At 42.7% G+C, this 27,934-nt stretch overlaps 1 protein-coding gene and 1 long non-coding RNA gene across 3 annotated transcripts in view; one reads left to right on the top strand and one right to left on the bottom strand.

Moving 5' to 3' along the window:
* Positions 1-1,051: 1,051 nt before the first annotated feature.
* Positions 1,052-27,837, top strand: LOC103678748. 2 transcript variants are annotated; one of them, XR_572747.2, is made up of 4 exons: positions 1,067-1,181; positions 2,263-2,317; positions 27,348-27,515; positions 27,715-27,837. It is a non-coding gene; the product is annotated as an uncharacterized LOC103678748 (long non-coding RNA). The 2 variants fall into 2 exon arrangements; XR_572746.2 differs by lacking the exon at positions 2,263-2,317 and having other exon boundaries at positions 1,052-1,181.
* The window catches only part of UMPS (uridine monophosphate synthetase), a 28,771-nt gene continuing 12,453 nt past the window's right edge, over positions 11,617-27,934 (bottom strand). The window contains exons 4-6 of the mRNA XM_008708146.2: positions 27,759-27,934; positions 26,208-26,322; positions 11,617-11,986 (exon numbers count right to left, since the gene is read on the bottom strand). Coding sequence (XP_008706368.1) covers positions 11,817-11,986; positions 26,208-26,322; positions 27,759-27,934 — 461 coding nt within the window. The 3' untranslated portion in view covers positions 11,617-11,816. The remainder of the gene's footprint in view (positions 11,987-26,207; positions 26,323-27,758) is intronic.

The raw sequence follows: 27,934 nt of genomic DNA, 5'->3' as shown, positions 1-27,934 counted from the left end.
TGTGGGTTCCCTGGAGACAAATCATTAACTTGTTCAAAGGCTTATTTTCTATCAGGCAGCTCTGTAAGGGCACGCAGGACCTGAGCCACAGACCCTAAAGGATTCTTTGCTCCTGGGGTCCACCTGACAGAAGTTAGGACGATTTCATCTGTGACAAGCCCCCCAGCTGCTCACAGTGCCCTGCTGCCCTCTGCTGGAGGCTCCTGGGACTAGCTGTTGGGGACCTGTCTTCTGAGATTCTGACCCAGCATGTGATTCTCTCGTTCCTTTCCTTCGCCATTTGTCCACGCAGGCACCCCTGGCCCCCGTCACCACCAGCACTCCTCCATGGACACAAATAATGGAGCAGGAGCTGGAGGCGGGCTGCAAGCGCTCTCAGACCGTGGGCGGACTAACACTGCCCTTCCTGCTGCTGCTTGGAAGCACACCGGGATTCTAATGATGACAAAGGGACTTGCAGGGAGCACCTGGCAGTCTCTGGAAAAGCCCTTCGTCGTATCTGGAAGGATGGTTAGGGATGCACTTGTTGGAAAGAAGGAGGGGTGGGGGCTATTTGCCTTGTAATTCATCTATAGTGATTTAATACACCTGTTTCCAAGAGGTACTTCTGATTTTGAGAATCTTTTTCTAATTGCAAAAGTAATACATGGAAAAGATGGAAAATAAAGATATAAAGAGAGAATCTTTTATAATCATACCAAGCAGGGTTACTACTCCAGCTTATTGTGTATGACTTCAGTCTTTTTATATATACATAATTTTAACCAAATTAGAATCGACCATCATTCTCTTAAAAGGATCAGGGACCCGCATTCCACTTGGTTGACTACTTCTTAGTCATACTACAGTAACAGCCACCTCTTTGGGAGGAAGAGATGTGTTTTTTAAATTTGTTTAACTAGGATCAGAGCTCGAGGTTGATTATCCTGAAACTCGGGATGGCTTTCAGGTGACAGCACACAGATGGGAAGATGGGAGGGGAGGAGGGGTCTTTCTCTCTGTTAAGGATCCACTGTTAACGGGCTAGCTCCTCCCTCTCTCCCGAGGGTTTCCAGCGTGCAGGCTCCCGCTTGCTCCTGAGAAGGGCGGCTGGGGCGCCGGGGCTTGCTTGGTGACTGGCTGCGAGGGGGCAGTGCAGGAGCGCAGGAAGCTGACAGTGCTCCGCTAACGCTCCGGAGGAGGTAAGAGTTGAGGCGCCGAGGGATCCTGGGAGGTGTGTGCTGAGCCAGCGCTGGAGGTGCGGCCGGGGCGGGCGGGGCGTGTGCAGCGAGCAGGCTCTCCGCGCACTTGAGGCTTGCCCGGGAGCAAGCGCTCAGCTGTGGCTTTCAGCCCTGCTGTGCGTGAGGCCCTCCCGTCCCTCTCGTTGGGGCCAGTGGCTGAGGAGGCCTCCTTCGGTTTGCCCCACCTGGCTTCTGTCCCCCGCCCGCTCTGGGCTCCCAGGGTTCAGGCCTCCGTCCCTCGGGGGAGGATGCGAAGTGCAGGGAGGCCAGACGGTGAGAGGTGGTGGGGCTGGCGGGGAGAGCCGTTTGCAGAACCCTCCTTCTCAGCTCCCAACATCCCTCCTGCTGAGCTCGCAGCTTTGGGCGGAGCTCTTGGACGGCCCTGACATCAGCCTGGTCTGACCGCAGCCTCTGTGTCTGTGAAAAGGTCTTCATACCCAGTTTCTTTCTCTTAAAAGTTCGATGCCAGGAAGTTCGCATACTTTCTTTTGTCATATGATGGGACCTGCAGGATCAGGCCTGTTCGGGTATCTTGATCATCAGGAAGTTGGGAACCAAATGCAATAAAATATAACTTAGCTTTAGTTCTAAGTGAGATCCTGACCGCTGCCCCTTCCTCAGCCCCCTCTCCTCCTCCACACATGCTTTTGGCTCCTTCTGACCACGTCCTGCTGTATCATTTCTCCATCTGAAGGGCCTCCAGTTCTTGTTGCATAAAGGCAAGACCTAAACTGTAAGCAGCCATAAGCCCCAACCTTCTAGGATAGGAGGGTACTTAACCTCTTTGTGTTGCGGACCGTTTCAGCATTCTGGTAAATGCTACCGACTCCTTGTCAGAATAATGCATGTGAGTGTGTAAATACGTAACATACAGAAAGTCTGGACCTATTTATCAGGGCAACTGGTTACCATTTACCGTCTTAGCCGGACTCCAGAATCACCCTAGAGGGCTCACCAATTAAAGCTTTGTTGGTTTTACCTGCTTGGAATAGCAAACCCCTGACACTAAAAGCGGCCTCCCTTCATTTGACCCTCACAACAGGCCCACGTGGTGTTCAAGGAAGGCGTTTCCTCATTTTACAAAGGATGAAATTGAGGTCAGTCACCCCCCGGGTGAGAGGGTTGGCAAGGGAGACCCCAGCTCAGGGGCCCCTTCTCTGATTTGATGCTCTTTCCTCCACACTGCACCTTCTCCTGGAACACGTGTGACTGGCTTCTTATCCTTGAGCTCACATGTAAGTGAAACCATGTGGTACTTGTCTGTCTTTGACTTATTTCACTGAGCACAGTACCCTCTAGGTCCATCCATGTGTCATAAATGGCAAGATCTCATTCTTCTGGCTGCGTAATATTTTATTGTGTATATATGTGCGTGTGCGCACACACTGTGTCGTCTTTCTCCATTCATCTGTCAGCGGACACGGGCTGCTGCCATAACTTGGCTATTGTGACTAATGCTGCAGTGAACACAGGGGTGCATGGATCTTTTAGTTTTCAAGCGAGTGTTGTCATCTTCTTCAGATAGATACCCAGAAGTGGAATCGTTGGCTCATATGATACTCCTATTTTTTGTTTTTTTGAGGAAACTCCATACTGATTTTCACAGTGGCTGCCCCAATTTATAGTCCAACGGCTGGAGGTGGAGTTCACTTTTCCCCACATTCTCACCAACACTTGTTATTTCTTGTCTTTTTAATACTGGCCAGTCTGACAGGTGTGAGGTAGCGTCTCATTGTAGTTTCGATTTGCGTTTCCCTGATGTCGAGCACCTTCTCATGTGTCTGTTGGCCGTCTGGATGTCTTTGGAAAAATATCTATTCAGGGCTTCTGCCCACTTTTTAATCAGGTGGTTCGTTTTTCTTGGTTTTAAGCTGTATGAGTTCTTTATATATTTTGGATATTAACCCCTTATCGGACATATCATTTGCAAATATCTTCTCCCATTCTGTAGGTTGCCTTTTCATTTTGTTGACGGTTTCTTTTGCAGTGCAAGAGCTTTTTCTTTTGGGATAATCTCAATAGTTCGCATTTGCTTTTGTTTCCCTTGCCCAGGGAGACATCCATAAATAGGTTGCTAAGGACAGTGTCCAGGACATTACTACCTATGTTTTCTTTTAGGAGTTTTATGGTTTCAGGCCTCACATTTAGGTTTTTAATCCATTTTGAGTTTATTTTTGTATATGGTGGAAGAACACGGTCTAGTTTTACTCTTTTGCATGTAGCTGTCCAGGTTTCCCAACACCATTTACTGAAAAGACTCTTCTCGCTATCATATATTCTTGCCTCCTTTGTTGTAGATTAATTGATAATACAGGCATGAGTTTATTTCTGGGCTCGCTATCCTGTTGCATTGATCTGTGTGTCTGTTTTTGTGGCAGAACTGTGCCGTTTTGATTCCTACAGCTTTGTCGTATATCTTGAGAGCTGGGATTGTGATACCTCTACTTTATTCGTTCTCAAGATTGCTTTGGCTATTTGGGGTCTTTTGTGGTTTCACACAAATTTTAAGATTTTGATAAAATGTTGGTATTTTGATAGGGATTGCATCTGTAGATTGAATCTGTAGATTGCTTTGGGTGGTAGGAACGTTATGATATTAATTCTTCCAAACCATGAGCATGTAATATCTTTTCATTTGTGTTATCTTTAACTTCTCTCATCAGTGTCCTAGTTTTCGGTGTATAGGTCTTTCATTTCCTTGGTTAAATTTATTCCTACGTATTTAATTTTTTTGGAGGGGGTGCAATTGTAAATGGGATTGTTTTCTTAATTTCTCTTTCTGCTATTTCATTATTAGTGTATAGAAATGCAACAGATTTCTGTATATTACTTTTGTATCTTTCAACCTTACGGAATTCATTGATCAATTCTAATAGTTTTTCTGGTGGAGTTTTTAGGTTTTCTGCTTATATAGTATCATCTGCAGAGAGTGACAGCTTTATTTCTTTCTTACCATTTTGGGTACCTTTTATTTCTTGTCTGATTGCTGCAGCATGGACTTCCAGTATAAAAGTGATGAGAGTGGACATCCTTGTCCTGTTCCTGATGTTAAAGGAAAGCTTTCCATTTTTCAACATTGAGTATGATGTTAACTGTGGGGTTTTCATATGCAGCCTTTGTTATATTGAAGTATGTTCCACTAAACCCATTTTGTTGAGAATTTTATCATGAATGGATGTATTTTGTCAAATGCTTTTTCACATCTACTGAGATGATCGTGGTTTTTATTCTTTTGTTAATGTGATAGAGCATGTTGATTTGTGAAGGTTGAACCACTCTTGCGTAAATCCCACTTGGTCATGGTGAATGGTATTTTTAAAGTATTGTTGAATTCATTTTGCTGATATTTTATTGAGAATTTTGCATCTATTTTCATTGGTTTTTGGTGTTGTTGTTTTGGTAATGTCTTTGACTTGGTATCTGGGTAATGAGCACCTCACAGAGTGAATTTGGAATTTTTTCCTTGTATTTTTTGAAATACTTTGAGAAGAATAGGTATTAACTCTTCTTTAAATGTTTGGTGGAATTCATCTGTGAAGCCATCTGGTCCTGGGCTTTTGTTTGTTGGAAATTTTTGGATTACAGATTCGATTTCATTACTCGTAATAAGTCTATTTAAATTTTGGGGGGCACCTGGGTGGCTCAGGTCATGATCTCAGGGTCCTGGGATCAAGCCCAGCTTTGGGCCCCCTGCTCAGTGGGGAGCCTGCCCTCTGCTGCTCTCCCTGCTTATGCTTGCTTGCACTCTCTCAAATAAATAAAATCTTAAGAAAAAAATATTTATTTCTTCCTGATTTGGTTTTGGAAGGTTGTATGTTTCTAGGAACTTTATCCATTTCTTCTAGGTGGTCCAACTTGTGGCATATAATTTTTTGTAGTATTCTCTTCTCTTATAATCCTTTGTATTTCTGTGGTGTCACAGTTATTCTCCTTCATTTATAATTTTGAGTCCTCTCTTGTTTTTCCTTGATGAGTCTGGATAAAAGTTTGTTGATATTTATCTTTTCAAAGAACCAGCTCTTGATTTCATTGTTTTGTTTTGCTTGGTCTCTATTTCCCTTATTTCTGCTTAATCTTTATTGTTTCCTTCCTTTTCTACTAGCTTTGGGCTTTGTTCTTATTTTTCTAGTTCTTTTAGGTATAAGGTTAGGTTGTTTGAAATTTTTCTTGTTTCTTGAGATATGCCCATATCACTATAAACTTTCCTCTTAGAACAGCTTTTGCTGTGTCCCAAAGATTTTAGACTACCGTGTTTTGTCTCCATATATTTTTTTATTTCCTTTTTGATTTCTTCCTTGACATATTCATTGTTTACTAACATGCTGTTTACCCTCCATGTGTGTTTTTCCCCCCCAGATGTATTTCTTGTCATTGATTTCTAGTTTCATACTATTGTGGTTAGAGAAGATGCTTGATATGACCTAAACCTTAAATTTATTGAGGTGTTTTTTTTTTATGGCCTAACATGTGATCTATCCTGGAGAATGTTCCATGTGCACTTGAAAAGAATGTGTATTCTGCTGTTTCGGGGTGGAATGTTCTCTATATATCTGTTAGGTCCATTTGGTCTAATGTGTTGCTCAAAGACATTGTTGATTTTCTGTCTGGATGATCTATCCATGATGTAAGTGGGGTGTTAAAGTCCCCTATTATTATTGTGCTATTGTCAATTTCTACCTTTATGTTTGTTCATTAATGTTTGCTTCATGTATTTAGGTGCTCCTAGATATTTACAGTTGTTTTGTCTTCTTGTTGGGTTGATCCCTTTATCATTATGTAATGCCCTTCTTTCTCTCTTGTTACAGTCTGTTTTAAAGTCTATTTTGTCTGATATAAGTATTGCTACCCTGGCTCTCTGTTCCCCCTCCACCTCCCATTTGCATTTGTTTTTTCCATCTCTTCACTGTCAGTCTATATGTGTCTTTAGGTCTGAAGTAAGTCTCTTGTAGGCAGCATATAAATGGGTCTTATTGTCTTATTATCTTTTTTATCCATTCAGCCATCCTTTGTCTTTTGATTGGAGCGTTTAGTCCATTTACATTTAAAATAATTATTGATAGGTAAGTACTTATTGCTGTTTTGTTAATTGTCCTCTCTTCAGGTTGTTTTTGTAGCTCTTCTCTGTTCCTTCCTTTATCTCTCTTCCCTTGAGTTGATGGCTTATGTCAGTGTTTTGCTTGCATTCCTTTCTCTCCGTTTTTGTGTGTCTGTTACAGGGTGTTTGTTTGAGCATGGAGCCTACTTAAAACAATCAGTGTGGAGCCCAACACAGGGCTTGAACTCAAGACCCCAAGATCAAGACCTGGGCTGAGATCAAGAGTTGGATGCTTAACCAACTGAGCCACCCAGGCGCCCCAATTACAGGTTTTTGATTTGTGGTTTCCGTTGGGTTCATGTATAACAGCTTATGCATATAGCAGTCTGTGGTAAGTTGATGGTCACTTAAGTTCTAACAAATCTGAAAAGCACCAAACTTCTACTCCCCCTGCATGTTCTATGTATGTCACTTTTTACATTTTATTTTGTGCATCTCTTGACTAATTTGGGGGGTATTAGTGACTTTACTACTTTGATGTTTTAACCTCCATACTGGCTTTATAAGTGATTAATCTACCTTTACTATAGGTTTGCTTTTACCTGTGAAATTTTTTCTTTCATAATTTTCTTCTAGTTACAGCCTTTTCTTTCCACTTAAAGAATCTCCTTTAGTGTTTCTTTTAAGGCTGGCTTCGTGGTGATGAACGCCTTTAGCTTTTGTTAGTTTGGGAGAATCTTTATCTCTCCTGGGTGTAGAGTATTGGCTATTGGGTTTTTTCCTTTCAGTACTTTGAATAATATCATCCCACTTCCTTCTGGCCTGTAAAATTTCTGCTAAAAAATCAACTGATCGCCTTATGGGGTTTCCCTTGTATGTGACTGTTCTTTCTTGTTGCTTAAAAAAAACATATCACTATTTTTTGTCATTTTAATTATTATGTGTCTTGGGGTGGACCTCCTTGGGTTAATTTTTTGGGGGGCTCTTTGTGCTTCCTTGATCTGCATGTCTGTTTCCTTCCCCAGAATAGACAAGTTTTCAGTTATTATTTCTTCAAATACATTTTTTTTTGCTCCCTTGTCTCTCTCTTCTCCTTCTAGGATCCCTGTACTGTGAATGTTATTACACTTGATGGTGTAACTGAGTTCCCTTAACCTATTCTCATTTTTTATTACCTTTTTATTTTTGCCATTCAGCTTAGTTGCTTTCCTTACTGGGTTTTCCAGATCCCTGACCTATTTTTCTGCATCATATAATCTGCTGTTGATTTCCTCTAGTGTATTTTTTATTTCAGTTGTTGAATTCTTCAGCTCTGTTTTTTTATATGTTCTATTTCCTTTTGACGCTCTGCGTTCATATACACTTTTCTCAAGTCCAGTGAGTATCTTTATGACTTTTACTTTATCAGACATGTTGTTTATCTCCATTTCATTTAGCTCTTTTCTTTTATTTTTGTCTTGTTCTTTCATTTGGGATATATTCCTATATCTCACCATTTTGCCTAATTCTTTGTTTCTGTGTATTAAATAGGTCAACTACATCTCCTGGTCTTAAAAGTAGTGGCCTTTTATAGAAAAGGTCCTGCGGTGCCTTGTAGTGCAATCCCCGCTGGTCACTAGAACTAGGTGCTCCGGGGTGTCCCCTGTGTGGGCTGCATGTGCCCTACTGTGGGTGGCTGAGCCATGGTTGCCTTTAGCCCAGACAGCTGCAGTGAGCTGCTTTGTCCCTGTGGGTGCACTGGGCAGGGTTTGGTCTCTGTGCAGTTGAGAGGCCTGTTTGAGGCCATTTTGGGCTCACTGGCAGGTGGGGCTGGCAGTCAGACTTGCTGTCTGCAATTAGTCTCTGTTACAATCTGGGATGGGGCTTGCTCCCTGCCGGGCTAACTGAAAGGCTTCGGTTGGTGGGCAGAGCTGGCCATCAGACTCAGTCTGCAATTAGTGTGTCTGCCTCAGTTCAAGCAGCCATTTCTTTTGGAGATATCACTGCAAGCACAGAGGTGAGAACCGGGAAGGCTGATTCTTGGTGGAATACAGTTTTTGTCTCCCTGGTAACCAGGGCTGGGTCTGGGAGCGCTGCGGCACATCGTTCAGTGTATTGATTAGCTATTGCATAACAAGCCACCTCAGGGTTCCGTGGCGTACAATAAACAGCACTTATCATCATGCTCGCAGGCTGACAGACCAGTGGGTCTCCTGTGGAAGGTTGGTGTGGGCTCCACTCTACTTTTTTTCTTACTCTTCTGGGACCTATGGGCTAACCAGGGCACATTCTTCTTATGGTGGTAGCAGAGCTGAGTCTGGGTTCAGAATGAGTATGCTGTCACCTCCTCCCACATTCCATTGGCCGAAGTAAGTTACATGGCCAAGACTACTATCAGTGGGGTAGTATGGATGGATCCAGAGAATGGATGGATCCAGAGAAGGAGGGAGAAGGGGGACAATAATAGAATTGTCACTTTAGTTTTGGTGCTTTCTATTGAATCCTGAGAGCAATGGAAGAACATGTCTCTCCAATTGAGACGGATAGGAAGGGAAAACTGGCTGATGTCTGTTATGATGGTATGGAAGTCCTTTTGAAAGTTTAGAACCTAAGTTCCATAATGACCATGCCAGTGATAGTCTGTTTCACTTCCTGTGTTCAATAAATACTGATTGATTAAATGCTGAAGGAATATACATATAGCTACAAATCTACATATAAAGGGGTGAAAAAGCTGAATGTATCTACCTACATAAAAGAGGAGTAAAGAGAGTATAACAAAAATACCAAATTGGAGTCAAGAGACAGGGATTCTCATCCTTACTCTGCTTGTAATTAGCTCTTCTGAAAACTTGCAATCATTTCTCACCGAACCTCATTTCTTCATCTGTGGAATGGGGTGATTGAATCAGATGATCCCTAAAGGGCTTCCAATTTCAGTCTCCTAAGATTCTGGGATTTCCTAGGATTCTAAGTCACCACTTCAGCTGCTGGCAGATCCCATTCCATTGGCTAGATATCCCCCCATACCGCTGCACCACCAGCTTCCACCTGATGGGCCCTTTAAAAAGCACAGGCTCAGGGCATCTCACTCACTAGTGTGGGTAGGAGCCCAAGCCCTGAAGGGCCCCATGAACAAGGAGCCTAAGAAACCGTCGGCTGCTGCAGCCTGCCAGGGAATCATATGACTGGGCTCAGGATTAATGGTTTGACAGTCCTTTCCTCTCGGGGCTGCATGTGTCACTACCTGTCTCCAGGCTTCCGGTGTTACAGATGACAGTCTGCTACTAGTCCGATTCATTTTTTGGGTAAATCTTTATCCTTGAAGTTCAATAATTTTTATAGGATATGCCTAAGCCTGTGCCTTTGTCCCTAACTCCTGCCTAGAATTTAGTGGGCTCCTTTAATCTGCAAACTCAAGTATTTTCAAACTAGAAATTGTCATTTATTCCTAAAATGATTTCCTCTCCTCCCAGAATGTCTTCTTTTATTCCATGCATCTGTCCTCTAAGGCTCTCATCTATTCCCTATTTCCATGTCTTTGTCTCTCTTCTGAATTTTGATGATTTCTGCCACTTGATCTTCCAGCCCATGAATGTAGTTCTCAATATTATCATACCATCTTTAGATTTCCAACACACTTTCAAATTCAAAACTAAAATTATTTAAGTTCTCCCAAAACTTGGGTCTTGTTTTTGTTATTTTGGTCTCTGAAGTGTGATGTTTCCTGTGGCAACTCATGCTCACCAGAAGCCTTGTGCTCACGAAGACTCAGAAGCATTTTGCTGGGCCCCATTCCAGGCACAGAAAATACTGCGATGAACAGAACAGTGAACCCCTGCTCTCTTGGAGCTCGCACCTGTTACGGGTGCTTTTCTTCGCTTTCCTCCCAGGTTGCTGGATCTCCTCGGGCGCTCCTTCGTCTCCCCCTGGCTCTGTACGCCTTGAGAGGCGGGGAGGACCCTCCTAGAGCAGCAACCCTATGGCTGGTGGGAGGCCTACCGACTTCTAAGTGCCAGCGTCACAGTCACTAGGACAGTCTCAGTCAAAAACCTCAGCTCCTCCCAAGCAGGGAAAATCCAGCTGCCCCTCTGGTGCACGCACCACGCGCACACGCCACTTCTCTGCAAGTCCTGAGCCTCCTCACCAGTTCCATCTTCCTACCCACTTAATGGAGACAATACCCGGCCTCTTCTTCAGAGATCCTGGCAGAGCCTGGGTCATGCTTCCAGGCTTTACCTGAATGAACCCACCAGCCATTTTGTTCAGTAGAGATGAGTGAATGGGAGTTGAGAGGAACTAACATTAAAGGTGACTTCAGGCTGCCACCTTCACCCTCCGGAGCCTGTTTTCGGATTCGGGCAGTCCCCAGGGGCTTTTCCTAGGGCCGACTCCCATCAACATGACAAAGGCTTAATGGGACCAAGACTCCAGGTCTGTTAGTCACAGGCTGCAGGGATAGCCTTCACGGGCAACTGCCACACCAGCCCTGCTCAAACAGACCTTGAGGTGGGGGCCATTCACAATGCTCACCTGAGCTCACACCCTTCATTCCCTTCCCTCCAGATGCTTCCTGAAAAGACAAAAGAAATGCATAGAATTGGGGAAAATCTCTAGCGGTACTGGAGAAGAGGGATCATCCAGAAACTCAGAACTGGTGGGAGAAATCGTGTATTTGGGACCAGGGGAGAAGGGCCGCTCAGCTGGCTGGGACACGTGCGTGAGGGTGGGGCCTGGGAAGGCAGATGTCCCTGCCCCCACCTCAGCAGAAACCCAGAACTGGCGACAACAATGTCAACTCTGTGGCTGGGCTTTCTCTTCATTTCTAGCGAAGGCAGACTTCCCATCCACGACAGTTGCGATAATTAGGCAGGATCCTGGGCAAACCTGCCAATGGAACCTTAGATGTCTTGACACTGCTGTCTTTCTAAGGAATTGAAAGAGCAGCTTGCCTACTTGTAACCTGAGTCAGGCACGAGGAAGTTGTGACGGGTGCAGCACAGGCCCACAGCGGCCGCCCTGGTGGGGAAAGGAGTCAGGGCACCTCACCCTTGGGTGAAATGAAAACCAGATACTGGCTTCAGGGTTACAGCTACCATCGTCTTCCCCCCTTCCTCCCTCTGGATACCTGGACTATCACTTCTAAGTAGGAAAGAATAGCTAATAGTTAAATATTATTTGGGCATCACATAAGACACAGAATAAAGGACACATGAAACTGTACTGGTTTGAGCCTTTTGAGGTCTTTCATTGCTGTCACAAAAATTTTATCAAAAAAGTCAAATCTAGAGATAGGGGGAAATGCTCAAATATGAAAGACCCCAACACACGCAGAACTGTGCCTGCTTAACCAACATCAGTATCAATTAAAAAAAAGAAAAAAAAGCTTGAACATGAATTTATTACAGTTACAATGCTGTGATTACTCATTATTTCCTAAAGGCTGTGAGAAATCCAAAAGTCATTCCAACACAGAACCCATGAAAGAATCCAACCCATTAAGTGTTGCTTGTTATTTCAAGCCAATGCATCTCAGGAGACCATGTATCTTCAAGGTCTTCACAAAAATGTATCCAAGATACTCAAATACCGAGTCTACTCAAATAAGCTTCCCACGCAGCTTTTCGGTACAACTCAGCTGCTTCCAGACGATTAGATGATGATGTTATGCCCCGGCCTACAATGATGATATCAGAACCTCGTTTGCCAATAACTTCTTGTGGGCTATTGTACTGCTGGCCAAGATTATCCCCTGCAAAAACACAAAAGTCACTATTTAACACAATACCAAAAAAAAAAAAAAATCAAGAAACCAATCAAATGAGTTTTCTGAAAAAGTATCTAACCAGCTTTAAATAAGTATGTGCCATACGTGCTATCCGTGCCCCTCTGGGACAGCAAGTGCTGAAAAGCAGGTGAAGGGACCCCCTGGATAGGCCAGAGATGCCATGGCGGAGAAAGATGCTAACCAGCCTCTCTTCAGTGCTGAATTTTAGGGCATTTACAGTTAACAGTATCAAAAACCAGTAAGTCTCCTATGTTGCCGAGAAAGGTTCATTACCAAAAGCCAATAAAAATTGGCCTCACAAACACAATTATACATTTCAGAATCACTGTGACACGGTTGGAAAATTCCTCACAAACCTCTAACCTGACCACTCCAAAATGAGTCTTCCTGTCACAACCCCAGCAGGTGCTCAGACTGCACACAAACCCGGACCCTTAATTTTGACTTTTTACTTCCTTTATCACATTTAACTTAAATAATTTACTTTGTTTTTAAATCAAAGTATAATTGACATACAATATCCTATTATTCAGGCGTATGGCATAATGATTTGACATTTTCATACATTAGGAACTGATCTCCAGGAGAAGTCACTGCCGCCGTTACCACACTGACTCCCTACGCTGCACGTCACACCCCACGGCTTACTGATTTTATAAGGAGAAGTCTGTACCTCTTCACCCCCTCCCCGTTTCCCCCGCTCCCCAACTGCTCCCCCAACTAGTAACCAACACTGCTTCCTGTCTCTGAGTCTGTTTCTGCTGTTTGGTTTGGTTTAGATTCCAGTAGAAGTGAAATCAAGGTATTGGTCTTTGACTTATTTTACTTGGCAGAATACCCTCCAGGTTCATCCACGTCGTCACAAATGACAAGAGTTCACCTTTTTTAATGGCGGAGCAACATGCCATTGTATGACCTACACCTCATCTTCCCCGTGTATCTGTAACGGACGCTCGCGCCGCTTGCGTATCTCGGCTACCGTACGTAATGCCGCATGAGCCTGTGCGTGCGCGTCCTCCAACTGGTGGGTTTGTTTTCTCCTGGTAAAATACCCAGCACTGCAATCGCTGATCATATGACAGTTTTATTTTTAATTTTTTGAGAGACCAGTACCGTTTGCCACAGTGGCTGCACCGATTTACTTTCCTACCCAACACTAGCGGACTAGGGTTCCCTCTTCACATCCCCGTTCTCCATGATTAGTGATGCCCACTGTCTTCTCACGTACCTGTTGACCATCTGTGTGTCTCCTTTGGAAATATGTCCATTCAGGTCCTCTGCTCATTTTTTTAATTTTTTTTTAAAGATTTTATTTATTTATTTGACGGAGAGACAGCCAGCGAGAGAGGGAACACAAGCAGGGGGAGTGGGAGAGGAAGAAGCAGGCTCATAGCGGAGGAGCCTGATGTGGGGCTCGATCCCGGAAAGCCAGGATCACGCCCTGAGCCGAAGGCAGACGCTTAACCGCTGTGCCACCCAGGCGTCCCCCTCTGCTCATTTTTAAATCAAGGCTTTTTAAAAAATAAAATGTGTAAGTTCTTTATTTTGAATATTATCCTTTTATTCTTATTTGATGTATTATTTGCAAATTCCTTCTCCCATTCAGTGGGTGCCTTTTCTGTTACTTGATGGTTTCCTCTGCTGTGCCAAAACTTTTTAGTTGGATGTAATTCTAGTATTTTAGTTTTTGTTGCCCTTGCTTATGGAGACTGATCCAAAAAAATATTGCTAAAACGAATGTAAAAGAGCTTGCTGCTTATGTTTTCTTCTGGGAGTTTACAACTTCAGGTCTTACATTCAAGTCTGGATGCATTTTGAATTTATTTTTGCATATGATCTAAGAAGTGGTCCAGTTTAACTCTTCTGTGCATAGCTGTCCAGTTTCCCCAACACCATTTATTAAAGAGATGGTCTTTCCCCCCACTGTACATTCTTGTCTCCTTTGTCATAGATTAACTGACCACGTAAGAGTGTTCATCTTTGGTCTCTCCATTCCATTCCACTGATCTATGTGTCTGTGTCCAGGCCAAGACTATATTACCTCAGTTACTACAGCTTTGTAAGTATAGTTGGAAATCAGGAAGCATGATCCTTCCAGCTTTGCTCCTCTTCCTCAAGACTGCTTTGACTATTTGAGGTCTTTTGTGGTTCTATACAAATGTTAGGATTCTTTGTTCTAGTTCTGTAAAAAACGTCACTGTTATTTTAATGGAGATTGCATTGCATCTGTAGACTGCTTCGGGTAGTATGGACATCTTATAATTCTTTTAATCCATGAGCACAGAATACTTTTCTATATATTTGTATCATCTTCAATTTCTTTCATCAAGGTCTTAACAGTTTTCAGAGTACAGGTCTTTCACTTCCTTGGTGAAATTTATTCCTAGGTATTTTTTTCCTTTGGATGCAACCGTAAATGGGTTTTCTTCTCTCTGTGATAGATTATTAGTGCACAGAAACAACTGATTTCTGTATGTTAATTTTGTAACCTGAGAACTCTACTGAATTCATTTATTCTGTTTTTTGGTGGACTCTTCAGGGTTTTCTGTAGAGACGCACCTCATCTTACTGCACTTTACTGTGCTTCACAGATATTGCATTTTTTTACAAACTGAAGGTTTGCGGCAACGTTGCATTCAGCAAGTCTATTGGCCCCATTTTTCCAACAGCCTTTGCTTACTTCGTATCTCTATCACGTGTTGGTACTTTTCATATTTGAAACTTCATTATTGTTGTATTTGTTACAGTAATCTGTGATCAGTGATCTTTGATGTTACTAATATAATTGTTTTGGGGCACAACAAAGTGTACCCACATAAGTTGGCGAACTTTATAAATGTATGTGTTCTGCCTGCTCCGCCACCAGCCATCTCTCTCCCTCTCCTGTCCCTCCCTAGTCCAAGACACAGCAATACTGAAATTAGGCCACTTAATAACCATGCAATGCTCTAAGTGTTCAAATGAAAGGAAGAGTCACATGTCTCACATGTCTCTCTCTGAATCAAAAGCTAGAAATGATTAAGCTTAGTGAGAAAGGCATGCTGAAAGCCAAGACGGGCTGAAAACTAGTCCTCTTGCACCGTACAGCAAAGCTGTGAATGCAAAGAGAAAGTTCTTGAAGGAAATTAAAAGTGCTACTCTACTGAACACACGAAAGATAAGCAGCACCACCTTACTGTGGAGATGGAGAGAGCGTCAGTGGTCTGAAGAGAAGAGCAAACGAGGCACAACACTCCCTTAACCCAAAGCCTAATCCAGAGCAAGGCCCTAACTCTCTTCAGTTCTATGAAAGCTGAGAGAGGTGAGGAAGTTGCAGAAGAAAAGCTGGAAGCCAGCAGAGCGTGGCTCATGAGGTTAAGGAAAGAAGCCGTCTCTGTATCATGAAAGTGTCAGGTGGCGCGCCTGGGTGGCACAGCTGGTTGAATGTCCGACTCTCGGCTCGGGTCATGATCTCAGGGTCTTGAGATCAAGCCCCGCGTCAGGCTCTGGGCTCACTGAGGAGTCTGTCAGAGGTTCTCTTTCTCTCTCCCCCTGCCCCTCCCCCAAGCTTGCTCTCTCTCTATATATATCCAGAAGACCTAGCTCAGATAAGTAATGGAAGTGGCTACACTAAACAGATTTTTAGTGTAGATTGAACAGCCTTCTGTTGAAAGAACATGCCAGCTAGGACTTTCATAGCTAGAGAGAAGTCAATGGCTTCAAAGTTTCAAAGGACAGACTGACCCTCTTTTGTTGGGTGCTGATGCATCTGTGACTTTAAGCTGAAGCTAGTGCTTGTTTACCATTCTAAAAATCCTAGGGTCCTTAAGAATGATGCTAAATCCACTCTGCCTCTGCTCTACAGACGGAACAGCAAAGCCTGGCTGACAGCACATCTGTTTACAACATGGCTCACTGAGTATTTGAAGTCCGCTGAGGAGACCTACTGCTCAGAAAGATTCCAAATATTACTGCTCCCTGACAGTGTACTTGCTTACCCACGAGTTTTGCTGCACATGTACAATGAGACGAATGTTGTCACGTTTGCTAATAAAACATCCATTCTGTAGCCCATAGATCAAGGAGTAATTTCACATTTCAGGTCTTATTATCTAAGAAATACATCTCCTGGAGCGCCTGGGTGGCTCAGTCAGTTAAGCACCCGACTCTTGCTGTCAGCTCGGGTCATGGGCTAATGGGTCCTGAGATCAGGCCCCGCATCAGGCTCTGTGCTCAGCAGGGAGCCTGCCTGAAGATTCGCTCCCTCTGTTGTTCCCCCCACTCATTTTCTCTCGGGTATGCACGTGCACTCTGGCTCTCAAATAAATCAATCAATCTCATAAAGTTATAGCTGCCATAGACCGTGATTCCTCTGACGGAACTGGGCAAAATAAATGGAGGGGATTCACCATTCAGGCTGCCGTTAACAACATTTGTTCAAAATATCAGCATTAACAGCAAGAGCTTGGAAGTTGCTTCCAGCCCTCATAGATGACTTTGAGGGGTTCAAGACCTGAGTGGAAAAAGTAACTGCAGACGTGGGGGCAAGAGCAAGAGAACGAGAATTAGAAATGGAGCGTGAAGATGTGACTGAACTGCTGCCATCTCGGATAAACCTGAACGGCTGGGGAGCTGCTTGTTACGGATGAGCAGAGAACCAAGAACACGGTTCTTGAGAAAGGAACCTACTCCTGGGCAAGATGCTGTTAAGACTGTTGGAAGGACGACAAAGGATTCAGAATGTTACCTAAACTTGATAAAGCAGTGGCAGGGTTTGAGGGGACTGACTCCAATTTTGAAAGACGTTCTACTGCAGTTAAAAATGCTATCAAACAGGGACGCCTGGGTGGCTCAGTCGGCTGAACGCCCGACTCTTAATCTCAGCTCAGGTCTTGATCTCAGGGTCGTGAGTTCAAGCCCTGTATTGGGCTCCACACTGGACGTGGAGCCTACTTAAAAAAAAAAAAAAAAAGCTATTAAACAACACTGCATGCTATAGAGAAACTGTTCATGAAAGAGTCCGTCGATGACAACACACTTCACTGTCTTATTTTTAAAAACTGCCACAGCTGCCCCAACTTCAGCAATCACCACTCATGATCAGTCAGCAGCCATCAAAACCGAGGCAAGAACTTCCACCAGCAAAAAGATTACAACTTGCTGAAAGCTCAGATGAAGGTTAGCATTTTTTAGCAATGAAGTAAATTGTTTAATCCAGGTACGTACATTGTTATTTTAGGTATAAAGCTACTGAACACTTACTACTCTACAGCCGAAGCACAACTTTTATACGCACGCGCAGCCACAGCTTACCTGACCTGCTTTACTGCGGTGGGTGCCGCGCGGTCTGCTACTGAAGCTGCGGCACCCCTGAGGCGTTCCTGGGTTTAGTACTGCGTCTTCTACAACTACCGCGCTTTACCTTTTCCTTTCTGATTTGGGTTCTTTTTATTCTTCTTGCCTGACTGCTCTCGGTTGGACTTCCAATGCTATGACGCGTAGTATTTTACTGAGGACATGTACCATCAGTTTCAGGGGGACAACATGATCTCATATTTGTATACGCTGCCAACTCATCACAGGAAGTCTAGTTGACGATTACCACCTTGAGTAATCACAAAAAATCCTTGTGATGAGAACTTTTAAGACCCTCTTAGCAAAATTTTCCAAAATGCAATACAGTATTATTAATTAGTCACCACGCTGTACATTACACCCCTCTTATTTTGTAACGAAGTACGCACTTTTTGACACCCTTCACTCATTTTGCCCACTCCCCACCCCCAGCCTCTGGCAACCACTCATCTGTTCTCTAGAACTATGAACTTATTTTTAGATTCCACATACAAGTGAGATCATATGGTATTTGTCATTCTCCGACTTATTTCACTTTGCATAATGTTTTTAAGGTCCATCCATCTATGTTGTTGCAAATGGCAAGATTTCATTATTTTTATGTCATAATATTCCACCATGTGTAAGTACTTTCTATTGCATACATCCACTGATGGACACTGACATTGTTTCCATATCTTGGCTATTATGAATACTCCTGCAGTGAATATGGGGGTGGATGTATCATTATGAGTTAGTGTTTTTGTTTTCCTTGGATTAATACTCAGAAGTGAAATTACTGGTCATACAATTTTAATTTTTTGAGGAACTGCCACACTGTTTTCCACGTTAGCTGTACCAATTTACATTCCCAGGAACAGAGCACAAGGGGTCCCTTTTCTCCACAGCCTTGCCAACACTTCTTGTCTGATACTAGCCAATCTGACAGGTGTGAGGTGCTATCTCGTTATGGCTTTGATCTGCATCCCCTGATGATTAGTGATGTTAAGCATCTTTATGTGCCTGTTGGCCATCTGTATGTCTACTTTGCAAAATGTCTTTTCGGATCTTCTGCCTATTTTTTAATTGGATTGTTATTTCTTTTTTTCTGGCTACTAAGGTATACGAGTTTAGTATATACCTGGCGTATTAACCCCTTATCGAATACATGATTAGCCAATATTTCCTCCCATTGAGTAGGTACCTTTTAACTTAATTTTGTTGATGGTCTCCTTTGCTGTGCAGACTCTCTAGTCTGATATAGTTCCACTTACTTGTTTTTGCTTTTGTTGCTTTCAGTTTTGATCCCATTCAAAAAAATCACTGCCAAACCTGATGTCAAGGAGCTTACCACCTGTTTTCTTCTAGGAGTTTTATGGTCTCAAGCCTTACTTCAAATCTTTAATCTGTTTTATTAAATTCCGTGTTTGGTGTAAGACAGTGACACAGTTTTTCTTTTGCATGTGACTGTCCAGGTCCAAGACCATTTTATTGAAGAGAATGTCCTTTCCCCACTGTATATTTTAGCTCCTTTGTTGTAAATTAATTGACCATATATGCATGGGTTTATTTCTGATCTATGAGTCTGTTTTTATACCAATATTGTTTGATTACTATAGCTCTGTAATTATAGTTTGAAGTCAGGGAGTGTGATGCCTCTAATTTTGTTTTCTTAAGATTGCTTTGGCTATCTGGGGACTTTTTTGATTCCATACAGATATTAAGATTGTTCTGTTTCAGTGAAAAATCCCATTGGAATTGTTATAGGAATGCATCAAATCTATTGATTTTGAATAGTATGGACATTTTTAAGTCTTTCAGTCCGTGAGCATGAGTATATTCCCATTTATTTGTGTCATCTTCAATTCTTTCATCAATGTCTCCCAGTTTTCAGTATACAGGTCTTTCACCTCTTTGGTTAAATTTATGCCTATGTAATTTATTCTTTTTAATGCCATTTTAATGTGATTGTCTAAATTTCTGATAGTATGATATTAAGTGTATAGAAATGCAACAGATTTTTATATCCTACAACTTGACTGAATTCATTGGTTCTAACAGTTTTTTGGTGGAGTCTTTAGGGTTTTCTATATAATATGTAATCTGCAAATAGTGACAGTTTCACGTCTTCATTTCCAATTTGGATGACTTCTGTTTCTTTTTCTTTTTTTATTAATTTTTTAAAAAAGATTTTATTTATTTGACAGAGAGAGAGAGCCAGAGAAAGAGGGAACACCAGCAGGGGGAGTGGGAGAGGAAGAAGCAGGCTTCCAGCAGAGCAGGGAGCAAAGGCAGACGCTTAACGACTGAGCCACCCAGGCGCCCCTTGTTTCTTTTTCTTGACTAACTTCTGTGGCTAGGACTTCTAGTACTATGAAATAAAAGTGATGAGAGTGGGCATCCTGGTCTTATTCCTGATCTTAGAGGGAAAGCTTTTATTTTTCACTGCTGAGTACGATGTTAACTGTGGGCTTTTCATACATGGCCTTTATTATGTTGAGGTATGTTCTCTCTACATCCACTTTGTTTTCATCATAAATGGATACTGAATTTTGTCAAATGCTCTTTCTGCATGTGTTGAGATGATCGTATGATTTTTATTCTTCATTTTGTTAATGCAGTGTATCACACTGATCTGCGGAAGCTGAACTATCCTGGCATCCCTGGATTTAATCCCAGCTGATCATGGTGTCAAATCCTTTTTTTTTTAAAAGCTTATATTTAGGGACGCCTGGGTGACTCAGTCAGTTAAGCGTCTGTCTTCGGCTCGGGTCATGACCCCAGGGTCCTGGATCGAGCCCCGCACGGGGCTCCCTGCTCAGCAGGGAGTCTGCTTCTCCCTTTGCTTGCTGCTCCCCCTGCTTGAGCACTGTCAAATAAATAAAATAAAATAAAAAAAGATTTTACTTGTTTTAGAGAGAAAGAGAGCATGCACCTGTGGGGCAGAGGGAGAGAATCCTCAAGCAGATTTCCTGCTGAGTGCGGAGCCTCACACAGGGCTCAATCCAAGAATCAGGAGATCACAACCTGAGCTGAAACCAAGAGTTGGATGCCCAACCACAACTGGGCCACCTAGTGCCCTGGTACATGATCCTTTTAAGATACCATTGAATTCAGTTTGCTATTTGGTTGAGGATTTTTGCATCTATGTTCATCAAGAATATACTGGCTTATAATTTTCTGTTCTTGTGGCATTCTTGTCTGGTTTTAGTATCAGATTTATTTTGGGGCCTAACATACTATCTACCCTGAAGAATGTTCTATGCGCACTTAAGAAGAAAGAATATTCTAGGAGTGCCTGGGTGGCTCAGATGGTTAAGCATCTGCCTTCGGCTTGGGAGCTGGGATAGAGCCCCGCGTCGGCCTCCCTGCTCAGCCGGGAGTCTGCTTCTCTCCCCCCCCAACTCCTGCTATCTCTCTTTCTCTCTCTCAAATAGATAAATCTAAAATTTAAAAAAAAAAGGATATTCTATTGCTTTTGGATGGAATGTTCTGTACATATCTGTTAAGTCCATCTGGTCTAATGTGTTAAGGCTGATGTTCATTTACTGGTTTTCTGTTTGGATGATTTATTGATGTGAGTGAGGTATTAAAATCCCCTACTGTTGTATTACTGTGTATTTCTCCCTTTAGGACTGTTGATATTTGCTTTATACATTTAGGTGCTCCTGTGCTGGGTGCCAAAAGAGTTACATCCTCTTGCTGGACTGACTCCATCATTATGTAATGATGCCCTTGTCTATCTCTTATTACAGTCTTTGATGAAAGTCTATTTGGGCTGATAAAAGTCTATTTCTTCTGGTTTTCGTTTGCATGGAATATCTTTCCCATCTCTTCACTTTTAGTCTATGTATGAAGTGAGTTCTTATACTTTGCTTACATCTGAACTGAGTCTCTTATAGACAAGACATGAATAGGTCTGGTTTTTAAAATCCATTCAGCCACTCTTTTGATTGGAAAATTTAGGCCATTTAAAGTAATTACTGTTAGGTATGTACTTACTGCCATTCTGTTGAATTGTTTTACGGTTGCTCTCTGTTCTTCTCTTGCTCTCTTCCTTTGTGAGTGTGACCTTCTTCAGTGGGGAGCTTGGGTTCCTTTACCTCGTGCACCTACTCAAGGATTTTGCATTGTTGTTACCCTAAGGCTTACGTTTAACAACTTACGTCTATTTTAAGTTCATAACAAATTGTTTGACAACATTCTAAAGCTCTACATTTTTTCTCCCTTTCCATCTTTTACATTTTCGATATCACACTTTATACTTATCTTACAAATCCTTTAATTATTGTAGTTATAATTATTTTTATTACTTTTGTCTTTTAACTTGGGACTAATCTACTACCTTTACTATATATATTTACCTTTACAGTGAGATTTATTCTTTTGTATGTTTTCTTGTTACTAATTAGCATCCTTTTGTTTCAGCCTAAAGAAGTCCCTTTAATATTTCTTGGAAGGCTGGTTTAGTGATGATGAACTCCTCCTTTAGCTTTTGCTGTTGTGGAAAACTATCTTTCAATTCTTTGTTGGAAGATTTTTCTTTGAGCACACGGACTGTACCTCACCACTCCCTTCCGGCCTGCGGTTCCTGCTGAAAGAGCTGAGAGTCTGTACACACACAAGGGAGTGGTTTTGCTCTTGCTGCTTTTTAGAGTCTCTCCTTGTCTTTAACTTTTGACATTTTACTTTTTTTTCCGCTCCAAGTGTTTACACTCCAGCCAGCTAACACACAGTACAGCCGACACTTTGCGTCTTGCTGTGGAGTCTCTGGATTCATCTTATTTGGAACTTTGCGGGCTGCCTGGATCTGGGTGTCTGTTTCCTTCCCCAGGTTAGGGAAGTTTTCAGTCATTACTTCTTCTTCCAATAATTTTTCTTTCCCTTTCTCTCTCCTCAGTCTGGGACCCCTATATTGTGAATGTCAGTCAACTTAATGTCCCATAGGTCCCATTAGCTACCTTCACTTTTTTCATTTTGCTGTTCCAACTGGGTGAGTTCTCCAACCTTATCAAGTTCACGGTTCCTTGTCTTTCATCGAGTCTGCTCCTGAACTCTGCCCATGTATTTTTCAGTTTAGTTGTTGTATTCCTCAGCTCTGGGACTTCTGGTGTGTCTTATTCTTACATCTGGAACATAAAACCCTTTGTTTCTTCATTTTGCTTGTTGACTCTGTTGGTTTCTATGCATGAGATTAAATAACCACCTCTCCCAGTCTTGAAAAAATGGCCTTGCATAGGAGATAAACTTTGTCGTTCAAACCTGCCCTCTCAGCTGTCTCACAAACCTTTGTGATTGTTCAAGCAGTCTATTGTATTTTTTTTTTTAAAGATTTTATTTATTCATTCGACAGAGAGACAGCCAGCGAGAGAGGGAACACAAGCAGAGGGGGCGGGAGAGGAAGAAGCAGGCTCCTAATGTGGGGCTCAATCCTACAACGCCAGGATCACACTGGGCTCGATCCTAGAACGCCAGGATCACGCCCTGAGCCAAAGGCAGACGCTTAACAACTAAGCCACCCAGGCGCCCCAGTCTATTGTATTTTTAATTGCTCCCAGCAGCTGGAAGTATGCCAAGACTTGTCAGTGCCCAAAGAAGGATCTTAGCACCTAGATTCAGGCTGATTGGAAGCTAGGCCCTCAGGCAACAGCTTTTAAAACCAAATATATATATAGTTCTGTGAGACCACAAGCATAAGCCCCACTGGCCACCAGAGCCAGGTTATCTGGAGGTGTCTCCCCGGTGGCAGTAGCAAAACTCAGGGCCCCAAATGAGCATCTACCCTCTTCTCTGGGAGTTACTGGCAAGCTGTAATGAGGCAGAGGAAGAGTGTAAAGATGGTGTCTACCAGCTCTGTTCCCTGAAAAGAGATCTGCAGGTCCCAGGTCCGTGCCAAGCCTGAAGCCTGCCCCTCGGTCTGAAGCTCCAAAGCAAGCAAATATGCCTCTTTCACAGAAAGACTGGTTGCAGTAGCCTGCCAAGATCTGACCGGTTGTTAATTGTTCCAAGGGACCCAGAACATAAGCTCCTCTGGCCTCCAAAGCCAAGTGACTAAAGGATGTCCCCTGGGCAGTAGCTGCAAAAATCGGGACACCAACTATGTGTAAAAACTCCCTTTTGGAGAGGCTCGTACTGTGCTGTGGCAGGGGGAGAGCACGAAGATGGCGCCCACCAGTCTCCATCCCTGAAGAATCTGCAGTAGGCTCTTAGATGTGTGTGTGAAATTAGGTGCCTGCCCCTCGGGCCAGCACTTTATTATTAACAAATGAGCCTTTTTACTCAAAGTCTGAGCACTGTCAGCTACCTCTATTAGGGTGGGTGAGTCCAAGTGTGTGAGCCCTTTTAGAGCCATGTCTCAGGTCACTAGTCTTATGGATACAAGTCCAGTTGAATCTTCAAAAGTTGGGAGTACCTGAGGGGCAGTTCAATCCCTTCACTCCTTAGAAGGGAAGTCAAAACTTGGAGCCTCCCCCTAAGTCGGCTTAATGGTGAGACTGTGTTCCAGCCTCTCTTACCCACTCTGCTGTGGTTTTCTTCTCATTTGCCAAATGTATAGTCCTTGCTCAGCCAGACTTCAGGTTTTCCAGAGAAACTCGGGAGGAGGTGAGTTCAGGATCTTCCTGCATCACCAGATTGAACCAGAGCCCCACATTTCCCCTTTAAAATTCTATTGCTCTTGAATCCTTCTGTGAAATGGCTTATCTTTCAAATATTCCTAAAACCTAGATCCTATCTAGACAAAGAATTATGAGGGCTTATAATGAACACTAACAGTTGAGAAGCAGAGTGCTTACTCTGTGTCAAGACATCATGTGAAGTGTAATATACCTCATTAAGCCTCTAACAACCCTACGAGGTCAACACTATTATCCCCATTTTATACTTGAAAATGACACCAAAAGAAGTGACCTGTCCAAAGATACATGGTTACTAAATGGCAGGGCCAGGGATCCAAATGTGACTCAAAACATTGAGGGCAAATTAAAACGTCAAAAGCTGTCGAGCACTAAGGCAGCTGCTACAAAGCCTGAGAGGGGTGAGTCATTCTGCTGTAGCCTGCTCTGTGGCATAAAAATCTATAATGTGAAATTCGGGAAATGGCATAGGAAACCCCCAATACTCTTTAACCTGGGGGTTCAGCCGCCATCCATTAACTTATCTGAATTTTCATTATCCTATTAGTTTTCTTCCTGATTAACTTTTTTTTAAAAGCTTTTATTTATTGGGGCACCCACGTGACTCAGTTAAGTGTTCTCTTGATTTCAGCTCAGGTCATGATCTTGGGATCGTGGGATCGAGTCCTGTGTCAGGCTCTGTGCTCGGCATGAAGTCTGCTTGTCCCTCTCCCTCTGCCCACACACTCGCTCTCTCAAATTTTTAAAAATTTTTTTTTTTATTTTGAGAGAGAGAATCCCAACAGACTCAAGCTGAGCACGACACGGGGCTTGATCCCATAACCTCAAGCTCAAAGCCCGAGTGGAAATCAAGAGTCAGATGCTTAACCGACTGAGCCACCCAGGAGCTAATGGGAATCTGCTAATTCTAGTATTTCAGGGCTTAAAAAGAAAACCGAGGTTTACCAAACTCATACCTTCAATCCTTATGTTCTCGGTATTATTGTCCGAGTCAGAAACACTAACCCTGTCAACTGTTCTCATGCAGCATATTGTTCACTCCTCCAACGTTTGTATGAACATTTACAGGCCATTTATGAAGCTCAGGGGCACGGTACTGAAGGATATGCATTCTTCAGAAAGAGCTCTCATCCCCAGTGAGTTTTTAGCCTAGAAGAATATTCTAGAAATACTCTACATGTGCAAAACTACAAACAAGGATGTTCAGTGCTTGTAAAACAGTTCAAACGTATCAAGAGGGGAAATGGTTAAACATATTACAGCCCAATTGTAACTAGGAAACACTATGAAGTGGTTAACAGGTTAACTCTAGATGTGGAAATGCAATATAGCCTCACGCATACCAAACATTCTCCCACTCTATGTGTGTTTGTGAGTATATGCAAAGCCAAAGGTCTGGAGGGACACATAACTCACCAACGATGTGATTCTCTCTGGAGAGGAAAGCTAGACCGGGGAGTGAGTGATGCAGTGGAGGATGGGTATGACTTATAGAAGAATGACTAGTATAAAAACTTTTCTCAATATTTATACAGGTAACTTCTGAACACATGACAAATTCCACTGAGGGGTGACAAACTTGTTTTCATTTTAAATCGTTTTGCTGAGAACCCCACTGTTCAAAGTTCCAATTTCCAACTTGTTAGAAAGAGATGGAAAATGGGACAGAATGAACTCCCATAACTGTGACAAGCAACTCAGGAAAAATGTTTCTAGGTCATGATTTCATCCCCATTCAAAACCAAAGCCACTTTACTGAGTCCCGTAGGACATATAAAAATGCTTATTTTTATAACCCAGTCTACTCCCTTTACCACAGACTATATTTGTCCCGTTTTTTAGCCACTCTAAACATTGTCACCAGTCAGAGAAAAGTAGTAAGTCTGAGAGACATGAAAGAACCATATGACCCCACGCTCGACAGTCACAATATACATGGGCACATCAAGGCTTCTGCAGAGCCCTCTAACCAAGAAACAAACGCTGGATTTGGTTTAGCCTAGAGCACTTTGCCCTGATCACAGAATACCTTTTATGGCAGCATGTTCGGAATATTAGTTGGGAAAGACTAAAATAATCAGTTTCTAGGCATATTTCAACAAAAAGTAGCTTTTTAAGTTTTCACCCAAAATTAGACTGCAAGCTAGTTTTTCTCTTTAGCAACTTTGTAATAACACAAAATTTTACTGTGGGTAGAGAAGCATTTTAGAAAAACCATCACCAATAAATAGATTTACCTCCTGCTCCAAACTGAACTCCTGGAGTCAAGTGAAGAAATTCTGGTTTCATGCTTACTCGGGAGCCAGAAATAAAACCAAGCACAAATTCAGAATGCTCCTCTGCCATTCTAACCTGAATCGAATGTAAGAGGACGGATTACAAGTAAGTAGTTAATTACACAGAATAACAGTTCTACAAGTAAAAAATCAACTGTATTAATAAAAACTTCTAGCTATTTTATAAACGTCATCTCGTTTGACATGAAACTCCTGTCTAAATCAGGTAATCTTAGGTATGAATCTACATACTCGATCCACTAAGACCCCTAATTAATCATACCTTAAAAACACGAAAGAATCCTATACTACGTGCCTCTAAAACTGAGATGCTAAATGTGAATGCCTGGGAACCCACCTACTTCTAAAGAGGACATGTGGAGAATACTCTAGAATACATTAATAACGGTAGGAAACCAAACTGAAGATATTTTGCCTGCCTACCTACACAGGGTACGACCCCATATCCAGACACCCACCATATAAAAACAGCTACACTGTCAAGAGCTAAAGAAATCTCACCTTTCACCGCATTCCTTTAACACCTGCCAATAACTGATCACCATTTCTATACAATTCCCTCATATTTATAAAAGTTTCTCTAGAAGGCCTTTCTAATTTGGCTCTTCCACGAGGCTCCTACTGTTCTATTTGTGCCACCAAGTATTACCACCTACCAACAAGCCATGTCTTGTCCTTGAGCCAGACCCAGACTCCCAGAATGCCAAATATTAGCACTGACTCGTGGACTCTCTGCTAGGAGATCTGGGAAATCACATTTATGGTCAATTTAGGGGTAGGGTTAAAACCTGGCCCCAGGGCCATGTGATTTCTTCACAGCTCCACAGACAGTATTTGAGTATAAAAAAATAAATTCCCATGTAAAAATTAACATTCTATTAAAATTCCTATTACTCTGAAAAGTAATGGTCTTTAAAATATCTGTAAAGGAACTGTTTAACGAGGTAATTATCCATCTCATTTTATTCTGGTGTGTAGGGGTGGGGGTTGGGTACTAACATATAAGGCATTATAAGAACTTTTAATAATGGGGGGTTACTGGAGAAAACACTGTCAGAACCCTAGCGCTTTCCCATGCAGTACCAATCAACAGCAAAGACTGAAGAAGATAAAACTACGTCTGGGCTGCTGTGACGAGAATGTGCATCTCCGTGGGACTTGGGAGATTCTGAGGAACTGCACGTCTGGGAAGAAGTCCTTCAATTTCAACACATGGCAAAATGGGGAAAAAAAAAATCTAAAGACCAGGTAAGGACAGGAGATATTTGACTAAATACCTGTATCTCAATGTTTATATCTCTTAAGTGCCCACTACAAGATAGATATAAAATGTTGTTATATGGAAACTAGCCACCTAGCATTACTGCCACCCTAACAGCTGTTTTTTGGGGGCAAGGGGTTCCATACATCTCAAATTTATGATGTTTCCTCTCCCTGTAACTTCCAGCACAACAGTCGTGGCCTTCTGTCACCCAGCCCTCCGCCACTTACCGCTGCTTCAGTGTAGCCGCCTGTAGCCAAGGAGCCAGCCGAGCTCATCTCCGCAATGAGCAGGCACCCCCGCTGCAAAGGTAGGCCGACTTCGCTCAGGCCCTGCACGACCCCCGAGCCTGGCACCACGTGGGCATTGACCAGATCTGCCCAGGAAGCTATTTTAAAGACACCAC

The sequence above is a fragment of the Ursus maritimus genome, unplaced genomic scaffold, assembly GCF_017311325.1.
Source record: "Ursus maritimus isolate PB19 unplaced genomic scaffold, ASM1731132v1 scaffold_4, whole genome shotgun sequence".
Lineage (NCBI taxonomy): Eukaryota > Metazoa > Chordata > Mammalia > Carnivora > Ursidae > Ursus > Ursus maritimus.
This window is presented reverse-complemented; position numbering and strand designations above follow the sequence as displayed.